Source organism: Pogoniulus pusillus, chromosome 30 (assembly GCF_015220805.1).
Source record: "Pogoniulus pusillus isolate bPogPus1 chromosome 30, bPogPus1.pri, whole genome shotgun sequence".
Lineage (NCBI taxonomy): Eukaryota > Metazoa > Chordata > Aves > Piciformes > Lybiidae > Pogoniulus > Pogoniulus pusillus.
The window spans coordinates 11,608,849-11,618,830 of NC_087293.1; the positions used below are offsets into that span (position 1 = coordinate 11,608,849).

The 9,982-nt window shown below is 56.1% G+C and overlaps 1 protein-coding gene across 2 annotated transcripts in view; it reads left to right on the top strand.

Annotated features, from left to right (window-relative positions):
• ACACB (acetyl-CoA carboxylase beta) overlaps positions 1-7,893 on the top strand; it is a 33,982-nt gene extending 26,089 nt beyond the window's left edge. For both annotated transcript variants that reach the window (XM_064168166.1, XM_064168167.1), the window contains 12 exons: positions 16-126; positions 919-1,062; positions 1,149-1,269; positions 1,437-1,533; positions 1,926-2,022; positions 2,254-2,389; positions 3,048-3,225; positions 3,623-3,735; positions 4,899-5,053; positions 5,603-5,773; positions 6,318-6,454; positions 6,584-7,893. In XM_064168166.1, the coding sequence (XP_064024236.1) occupies positions 16-126; positions 919-1,062; positions 1,149-1,269; positions 1,437-1,533; positions 1,926-2,022; positions 2,254-2,389; positions 3,048-3,225; positions 3,623-3,735; positions 4,899-5,053; positions 5,603-5,773; positions 6,318-6,454; positions 6,584-6,710 (1,587 nt within the window). In that variant the 3' untranslated portion in view covers positions 6,711-7,893. The remainder of the gene's footprint in view (positions 1-15; positions 127-918; positions 1,063-1,148; positions 1,270-1,436; positions 1,534-1,925; positions 2,023-2,253; positions 2,390-3,047; positions 3,226-3,622; positions 3,736-4,898; positions 5,054-5,602; positions 5,774-6,317; positions 6,455-6,583) is intronic.
• The last annotated feature ends 2,089 nt before the right edge of the window (positions 7,894-9,982 follow it).

Genomic DNA, 9,982 nt, shown 5'->3' on the forward strand with positions numbered 1-9,982 from the left:
TGTGTGTGTGCCCAGGTGACCTGCCGTGCCATCGGGATTGGCGCGTACCTGGTGAGGCTGGGCCAGCGTGTCATCCAGGTGGAGAACTCCCACATCATCCTCACCGGGGTCACAGCCCTCAATAAGGTACCCTGCTCTGGCTGCTGGCCTCCAAAGGTGCTCTCCTTCTGCTGCTATGAGTGTGGGTTCCTTCCCTGTCCCTTGGGAAGAGGTGGCAGTTCCCTGAGTGTCACCTTGTGGGAGCTGTCTGAAGAAGCTGCAGGGAATCACAGATCCACAGAATGTTAGGGGCTGGAAGGGACCTCCAAAGCACATCCAGTCCAACCCCCCTGCCACAGCAGGATCACCAAGAGCAGATCACACAGCAACACATCCAGACAGGTCCTGAATATCTCCAGAGAGAGACTCCACAACCCCCCTGGGCAGCCTGTTCCATCCCCTACATCATCTTTGGGGCTCTGTGCTGGACTCTCTCAAGCAGTTCTGTCTCTCCTGCACTGGGGAGCCCAGAACTGGACACAGGAAGCTGAAACCATGTTTATTTCAGTGAGAGCTGAGAGGATGGCACCACACAGCTGTCTGGTACTGCTTTAGGGGCTGGCTCATGGTGCAGAGGAGGGGTGGCAAAGCTGCCATGGAGACTGACTCTGGCCTCAGGGGCAGAATCCATCTCTGGGTACTGGTTTAGCATGATTTGGAACCTGCTCAGGTAAACTCCTGGTCCTGTAGGACCCTTTAGGTGTCGGAAGCAGAGTCCTTTCCTCTTAAACCTCACCCTGGTAGGCAGAGGTGGAAGTTCAGTCTCAAACCAGAAGGAATTTTGCCCCTTGAGGGGTTTGGCTTCTCAAATGGAGCAAGGAGGAGCAGCTCCTGTGTGAGCAGAGCCCCACCTGTGTTCCTCTCACTGCTTCTGGGCAGGTGCTGGGTCGGGAGGTGTACACCTCCAACAACCAGCTGGGAGGGGTCCAGATCATGCATAACAACGGCGTGTCCCACGTCACCGTCCCCGATGACTTCGAGGGGGTCTACACCATCCTGCAGTGGCTCTCATACATCCCCAAGGTAGGAGAGTGCTGCAGTGGTGGCGTGGGATGTTCCTCCATCCACAGCAGGCTGCTGACCTGCTCCTGTGGGCTCTTCCCTGGCAGGATAACTGCAGCCCAGTGCCCATCGTCCCCATAAGTGACCCCATCGAAAGAGACATTGGCTTTGTCCCTTCCAAAGTCCCCTACGACCCCAGGTGGATGCTGGCAGGGAGACCACATCCAAGTAAGTGAGGGCAACCCAAGACCTCTTCAGCAGTGCTCCCAGATGTGTCTTGTGGCTACACATCCTCCACCTACGGTGCAGAAAGTGCTTTTTGGTGTGGGTTGGTGTGCAAGGAACTCTTCAGTCCTCACCATTGTGCTGCTCCACTTTTTCCCTCTGCTCTGCAGCTCTCAAGGGCACCTGGCAGAGTGGCTTCTTTGACCAGGGCAGCTTCTTGGAGATCATGAAGCCCTGGGCTCAGACAGTTGTGGTTGGCAGAGCAAGGTACTGCTGGGAGCAGGGGAGGGAAGTGCAGGGTGAAGAGCAATGTGGCAAAGTTGGACACGTGGGTTTAAACTGGCAGAGGGAAGAAGTTCTTTGCAGTGAGGGTGGTGAGACAATGGCACAGGTTGCCCACGGAGGTTGTGGAGCACAGAAGCACCCAATGTGATCAAAGATCACATTGGGTGCTTCTGTGCTCCACAACCTCCCTGGAGGTGTTCAAGGTCAGGTTGGATGAAGTCCCCCTCTAGGGGGAGCGGGGTTGGAACTGGCTGAGCTTTGAGATCCCTTCCAACCTAAGCCATCCTATGATTCTACGACTGCTTCTGCCTCTGTGGTGGGGCTGGAGTGCAGTCTGGAGGGGCCCCTGCTGAGCCCACCCTGCCTGACTGCAGGCTGGGAGGTCTCCCAGTGGGTGTCATCGCCGTTGAGACCCGCACCGTGGAGGTGAAGATACCTGCGGATCCTGCCAACCCCGAGTCAGAGGCGAAGGTGAGCGAGGAGACCTCCGTGTGGCCAAGCAGCAGATGGCAGGAGCCTGGAGGTGGGGGAGCAGTAAAAGCTGTGTCTAATCCCTTGCTGGATCTTGCTTTTCCTTACTGGTCAAACCCAGGGTGCTTGGTGCTGCTGCTCCAGCCCACCACCTGCCACCAGCCTGCCAGTGTGATGTGCCAAGGAAGCAGCAGCACTGGTCCCAGCAGTTGTCCTTGCCGTCTTTTGCAGGTTCTCCAGCAAGCTGGGCAGGTCTGGTTCCCAGATTCAGCTTTTAAGACATCCCAGGCCATTCGTGACTTCAACCGCGAGCACCTCCCGCTGATGATCTTTGCCAACTGGCGAGGCTTCTCCAGTGGCATGAAAGGTACCTGCCTGGGAGGTGTCCAGACCCTGTGCTGGGACATTCTGCTGGATCTTCTGACATCCCATGGAGTCCTAGCATGACCCAGCCTGACAGGGTCATGCCTGCACCACTCTGGGATGTGGGGTCGGGCTGGGCAGGTGGTAGGACATCACCAGGATCCAGATGCCAGTAGTTGGGCTGGGGAGATGATGGGATATTACCAGGGTCCAGGTGGCAGGGGTTAGGCTGGGGAGGTGATGGAGCATCACCAGGACCCAGGTCCTAGTGGCTGGGCTGGGGAGGTGATGGAGCATCACCAGGAGCCAGGTCCTAGTGGCTGGGCTAGGGAGGTGATGGAGCATCAGCAGGACCCAGGTCCCAGTGACTAAGCTGGGGAGGTGATGGAGCATCAGCAGGACCTAGGTCCCAGTGGCTAAGCTGGGGAGGTGATGGACCATCAGCAGGACCTAGGTGCTAGGGATTAGGCTGGGGAGGTGATGTAGCATCAGCAGGACCCAGGTGCCAGAGCTTGGTGGCTTTCTTTTGGGATGGTTTTGGGGTGCTTGTTTGATTCATCCAATGGAGAAGGGTGTTTTGGGGCTGCTAGGCCAAGGCAAGAGATGATGTCCTGGCCCACAGCAGCTGGGGCAGCTGGCCACTGGCTCCCTTTGGCTTTCAGACATGTATGACCAGATGCTGAAGTTCGGAGCCTTCATTGTCGATAGCCTGAGGGACTTCAAGCAGCCTGTCCTGGTCTACATCCCACCGCACGCGGAGCTGCGGGGAGGCTCCTGGGTGGTCATTGACTGCACCATCAACCCCCTGCACGTGGAGCTCTATGCAGACAAGGAGAGCAGGTCAGCATCCCACATGTGGCTGCATCCTCCACAGCCAACGTACATGGAGGCTGCAGAGTCATGGTGCTGCTGGCTGAGACCTCTGCTCACCTGAGGGGTGGATCAAAGCCATCAGGTAGATATTACGAGGCTCTTACAGGGTGGTAGGTATCTCCTTAGGGATATCCTCTTGTGTCCAGGGAAGGTTGTGGGATGAAAAACATGATTCTGAAGGTCAGGAGACCTTTTCTCTAATCTGAACTCATATTGGAGCAAGCTGGGAAGCAGTAGGGGGATGGAGAAGAATTCAGGTTTCTTCTCTCCCTCACTCTTAGCAGAGAGAGTCTCCTGGATGTCTTGTCCAAGGATTTATTCTCCTGTGCAGGCCTGTCCCTGCTTCACCAAACTTTCATTCCAGGGGAGGCATTTTGGAACCTGGAGGAACAGTGGAAATCAAGTTCAGGAAGAAAGATCTGGTGAAGACTATGAGAAGGATCGACACAGTCTGCGCCAAGCTTGTTGAGCAGCTGGGTAAGGGAAGAGTGCTTAGGCCTGTGGGCATGGGTTGGGGGTGAGTTGAAACATGAGGCTCAAACATGATGGTGGCAGCCATCAGGATCTGTGTGGCTTTTCTGGTGGTGGAGCCTCCCAGGAGCAGGTTGTGCTACCTCAACATATCTTCATCTCCTGGGGGCTCTGCAGATGGTGCTGGAATTTTCTCCCATGCCTTGAGATGAGGAATGGCAATGGCCATGTTGAGTCAGCAGCTAAGGAGGTGGCACAAAGCCTGCACAGAGGTTGCCTTCTAATGCACTGGGAATCCATTCACCCTGTGATCAGTTCCTAGTGGGGCTGGGCTGTGTTGGGAGGTCCTTGCCCCTGAGCCCCTCCACCCTGTTAAAATGTGATCCCACAAAGTCCTTGCAAATGTCAGCTCTCTTCTGGTAGACACAATCAAGCCCCTTCATGGCTATGGCCTTCTGTGACTGGGCTCTGGGCAGGGTGTAAATGTGTAAAAGCAAAGGTACAACTACCTGAAGGGAGGCTGTAGCCAGGTGGGGTTGGGCTCTTCTGCCAGGCAACCAGCAACAGAACAAGAGGACACAGGCTCAAGTTGTGCCAGAGGAGGCCTAGGCTGGATGTTAGGAGGAAGTTGTTGTCAGAGAGAGTGATTGGCATTGGAATGGGCTGCCCAGGGAGGTGGTGGAGTCGCCATCCCTGGAAGCCTGTCTGGGGCACTCAGTGCCATGGTCTGTGTGATTGGATAGGGCTGGGTGCTAGGTTGGACTGGATGAGCTTGGAGGTCTCTTCCTACCTGCTTGATTCTATGACACAGAATCACCACTGGAAAAGACCTCTAAGGCCATCCAGTTGAACCACTGACTCAGCACTGCCAGGTCACCATTAAGCCATGGCCCTCAGTGCTACCCCTCCAGCAACAGAGAACTCACCACTGCCCTGGGCAGCTTGGGCCAGGCCTTAGTAATCCTTTTTGGGAAGAAATTGTTCCTCATGTCCAACCTGAACCTCCCCTGGTGCAACTTGAGGCCATTTCCTTTTGCCCAATCATGGACACCATGCTGGGAGCCGTTTCCTGATGGTAGTGGCTGATGATGGAGCGCAAAGCCCACAGTGGTCTGTGGACCCCATCACAGGGGCAGTGGTTGGGCTGCTCAGCACCACATGTCCCACAGGGAACCCTGAGCTGTCTGTGGAGCAGCGCAAAGAGCTGGAGAAGCAGCTGAAGGCTCGTGAGGACCTCCTCCTGCCCATGTACTACCAGGTGGCTGTGTGCTTTGCTGACCTGCACGACACCCCGGGCCGCATGCAGGAGAAAGGAGTCATCATGGTGAGCCAGGATGTGGCTGGGAAGGGACTTGCTGCAGAGGTTCTGCAGTGCTGCTCTGAAGGTGTGGGTCAAGCCATGTAAGGGTGAGGAGCAATGGGTTTAAACTGGCAGATGGAAACTGGATGTTAGGAAGAAGTTGTTTGCAGTGAGGGTGGTGAGACACTGGCACAGGTTGCCCAGGGAGGTTGTGGAGCACAGAATCACCCAATGTGATCTTTGATCACATTGGGTGATTCTGTGCTCCACAACCTCCCTTGAGGTGCTCAAGGCCAGGTTGGATGAGCCCCTGAGCGACCTGTTCTAGTGGGAGGTGTCCCTGCTTTTGGCAGGGGTTTGGAACTGGCTGAGCTTTGAGGTCCCTTCCAACCTAAACCATTCTATGATTCTAAGTCCTCTTCTGGAAGCCTGGGTGTCAGCTCATCAGGCTGTTCCTGCTCTGGGTTCTGCTCTTTGCTCCAGCACCATGAGCCGTGAGCAAGCAGTCCCCACACGTCAGCTCCTCTCCTTCCTGCACTGGTGAAGCTTTGGGCTGTGTCCCCCTGTCTGCAGGACATCCTGGAGTGGAGGAATGCTCGTTCCTTCCTCTACTGGAGGCTGAGACGGCTGCTGCTGGAGGAGATGGTGAAGGCAGAAGTCCTGAAGGCCAACAGTGAGCTGAGCCACATCCACATCCAGTCCATGCTGCGGCGCTGGTTCATGGAGACAGAGGGAGCTGAGAAGGTACCCCCAGCCCTGGCTTCCTGAGGCATCTCATGGCCACAGGTGTCTTGAGGGCTGTCACTGTCCCATCACTCACTGGTTCCACTGGTGCCTCCCTGAGGGTTTGAAGGTGTGGTGGCAGTAGCCCTTCTGCAGCCTGTGCTGGGGCAGGTGGCTGAGCAACCCTTAGGCTGGGGCTGTCTCTTCAATTTGAGTGACCTCAGCTGAGTGCTGGTGCTCAGTGACAGCAAGGTGACACCCAAATACACATTTGCTACCATCAGGTGGGGCTTCCCAGGGCAGAAGTGAGCCTTGAGGTCCTTGCTTTTGAGCTGCTCTCTTGGCAGTCCTGTGCTAGCTGAGCACAGGAGGAGGACACACAAAGCAAATGTGGTTTCCCTTAACTTCTGGCATTTCAAACGCCCCATGAAGGTCTCCTGAGTTTTGGTTTCCAGGCAGAACCTTTCACCTGGTGGCCTGGTTTGGTTGGGGGAGGAAAAAACCTGAGGCCACAGCAAAAAAGGGGACCTGCAGGACCCTCTGCCCATGGTGCTGCTCTCTGCAGGGCTACCTCTGGGACAACAACCAGGTGGTGGTGGAGTGGCTGGAGAAGCACATGCAAGAGGATGAAGGCTCCCAGTCGGCCATCCGGGAGAACATCAAGTACCTGAAGCGGGACTATGTGCTCAAGCACATCCGGAGGTGAGTGTCCACGGCAGCTGGGACCCCTGGGGGCACACTGCCAACTGGTTTGGGGACAGTGGGTGGTGGGGATGAAGCAGTTCTTCCTTCAGCCTCCAAGGTTGCTGCCCTCTCCTGTCTGCCTTGCAGCTTGATCCAAGCCAATCCCGAGGTGGCGGTGGACTGCATCCTGCAGGTGGCTCAGCACATCAGCGGTGCACAGAAGGCCCAGGTGGCCCATCTCCTGTCAACGGTGGGGGAGGATGACCCGTCTTGAGCTGGTGGCATGCAGGGCCAGGAGGGACACCAGGATGTGCTGCTGCTCAGGGGTCAGACCCCACCTCCTCACCTGGTTTCCCAGCCTTGGACTCTTACTCATGTGCCAGCCTTGGAAGCCAGGAAGGTGGGCTTGTTGTCCATGCAAAACTCCCTCTGGTGCTGAAGGTGTTCACCAGAAGATAAACTTGTCCCTGGCCAAGTCTAGAGCCTGGACCTGGTGCAGAAGTTGGTTTTAAAGCACATCTTTGACTGTGTTTGAGTTGCAAGCCCTGGCCTTAGTCCTTAACACAAGCACCAGACAGGTCTCATGAAGCTGGATGGAGCTGGAAGTACAAACTGACTGGCCCAGGCACCACACAGGAGCAGGACAAAGGAGGAGGAGGTCTCCACTTGGCCATGTTGAGGCTGACCAGGCACCAGCACAAGGAAATCTGAGCCCTGTTTTGCAGCAGCCTCAATTTGATGTTTTGTAATAAACCCAAAAACTGAGGAGAAATTTGTCTCATCCTTCCTCTTGCTGGGCAGCAGTCAGTAGATGTAGCCCAGAAAAGGCATCAGCAGGCTGTGCTGGGAGCTGTTGCGGTGGATCCACCATGGTTTGACTGACTTAGCTGTTCCTCTTGCTCATCTCATGCCCTTCCTGGCTCCTGTCACAGCTCTTCTGGGTGTTTTCACCCTGTGGCTTATGTGAAAGACAGAGAGGAGGGAGGACACAGCTCCAGGAGCTCCTGCTCCAGTGACCTGCTTCCTTTGCTGAAGAACAGGAGCCAGGGTGAACTCTCCATCTGCTTGGACCTGCACTTTGCTTCTTGGATGGACATTAATCATCTTGGTTTGTGGAGGGGAAATCTGAGCAGGTGACTTCCAGTGCTGCTGGCTGGGTCACTTCCCCACAGATGGTTTAGCTTTGGCCCCAAAGGAGGGGACAGCATGGGGAGGGAAGGCAGGCACCTGCTTCAAGTACAGTTCTGGTATGGTGGTGAGAAGGTGTTGGACATCTTGGTCATGCCTGGCTTTGGGGGTCCTACCAGTGTCTGCAGAGAGGTCTCCCTGTCCTGAGGCTGGGGTGGGAAGGGCCTTCTGGGATGCCTGCTGGTGTGAGAGGTGTCACTGTGCGGTGCTGATGCTCACCCCACGGGAGCCAACCCACTGCCAATAAAGTCAGTGTGGTTCTCATGAGAGATTCCTGGCCTCTCCTCCTGGGTCCTTGTACAGATGTGGTGGATCTGAGCAGGGCTTGGTGCCTTTGCTGCTGTGAAGCCCCCTTCTTGCATGTGGAGACTGCTTCAGGGCAGCTCCTGTCAACTGCTGGCCCTAAAGCAGAGCTTTGCCATGCACTGAGCTACAGGAATAGCTTGAGTGGAGGCAGAGTTGCTACAGTAAATACCTGTGAACTCCTCTTCTGCTGGAGGGGGTCGAGGCAAGGACAGTTCCTCAGTTTGGACATAGACTATGCCCAATGAAGCCCGAGAAAAGCTGCTCAGCCAGAGCCCTTGCTGCCATTTGGGTACTACAAATGCTTTGTGCATGGCTGAGATGCTCTTGTGGTGGTGGTGACATGTCTAAGATTCAAGAGAAGAGCCTGGACCTCAGCGTGCTTGGACACTGCAGGTGGAGTCAAAGATCACAGAATCCCAGCATGGTGGGGTTGGAAAGGACCTCTGCAGATCATCCAGTCCAAACCTGCTCAAGCAGGGGCCCACAACAGCTTGCCCAGGATCACAGCATCCAGGTAGGTTTGGAAGCTTTCCAGAGAAGGAGCCTTCACAACCCCTTTGGGCAGCCTGCCTCAGGGCTCCAGCACCCTCACACCAAACAAGTTTCTCCTCCTGTTCGGGTGGAACCTCCTGGGTTACAGTTGTTACAGTTCTTGTCCTGTCACTAGACACCACTGACACTTGTCAGTCCCCATCCTCTTGCCCCCCATCCTTTAGCTCCTGCTGAGCATTGCTCAGGTCCCCTCTGGAGCTGCTCTTCTGCAGGCCCTCAGCCTTTCCTCCTCACAGAGCTGCTCCAGGCCCTTCAGCATCTTTGTAGCCTCTGCTGGATTCTGCCTGTTCCCTGTCTCTCTGGAACTGGGGAGCCCAGAACTGGACCCAGTGCTCCAGCTGTGACCTTCTTAGGGCAGGGCAGAGGGAGAGGAGAACTTCCCTTGACCTGCTGGCCACACTCCTCTGCATACCCCTCAGGAGCCCAGGTGCCCTCTTTGCCCATTTGTCACCAGCCACAAGCTGCACAAACCCATTTCCTCCCTGGGACTGGATCTCCACTGACACATGCCTGGGGGTTAGAGTTCACTGCCAGCTGCCCCAGGGAGGTGGTTGAGGCCCCATGGCTGGAGGTGTTTGAGGCCAAGCTGGCTGAGGCTGTGTGCAGCCCGCTCTAGGGTAGGGTGTCCCTGGGCATGGCAGGGGGGTTGGAACTGGCTGCTCCTTGTGCTCCCTTCCAACCCTGCCTGATTCTGTGATTCTATCCTAGGGTTCTGCAGCTTGCCAGGGGCAGCAGAGCAGGCAGCCCACGGCAGCACATCCAGAAGGAGACAGACTTAGTGCTAAGAAATATTTATTGTAAAAGATGAAGGCATCCAAGATGATGCCAATGACAGCACCCGAGCATCAGTCACATCTCTGCTGGCACAATAACTTAGGAGGTGGAGCACCATGCCCCTTGGGAGAGAGCTTCCCATGGCAATACAAAGCGAGGAGACACAGGCAGGGACACTTTCTAGCCCCACATCTTCCAATGGTGAGTTTTATCTGCTTTTTAAGGAAGAAGATAGCCAACTAAGGAGGCTTGGCACCCTCCTGGGCTTGGTGGGCATAGAGCTGTGTGGGAGAGAGGAGCCTGGGAGCACCTGGAGTAGGAAGTGACAGAGGGGGAGATGTGGTTAATGTACAGGAAGAGGTAAAAGGTGAGATGCAAATATTCTTGCTTCAGGGGCACGGAGGCATGAGTAAACTAAGACTAAATTCCAAGAGAGAGTTTGCTGTTTAGACAGTGAGGGGGGCGTGAGAGGGAGCTCCCGGCCTGGATCGTGAGGGGGTCGTGAGGGGGCCGCTCCGTGCCTGGATCGTGAAGGGGAGCTCCGTGCCTGGATCGTGAGGGGGCCGCTCCGTGCCTGGACCGTGAAGGGAGAGCTCCGTGCCTGGATCGTGAGGGGGAGCTCCGTGCCTGGATCGTGAGGGGGAGCTCCGTGCCTAAATCGTGAGGGGGAGCTCCGTGCCTGGATCGTGAGGGGGAGCTCCGTGCCTGGATCGTGAGGGGGCCGCT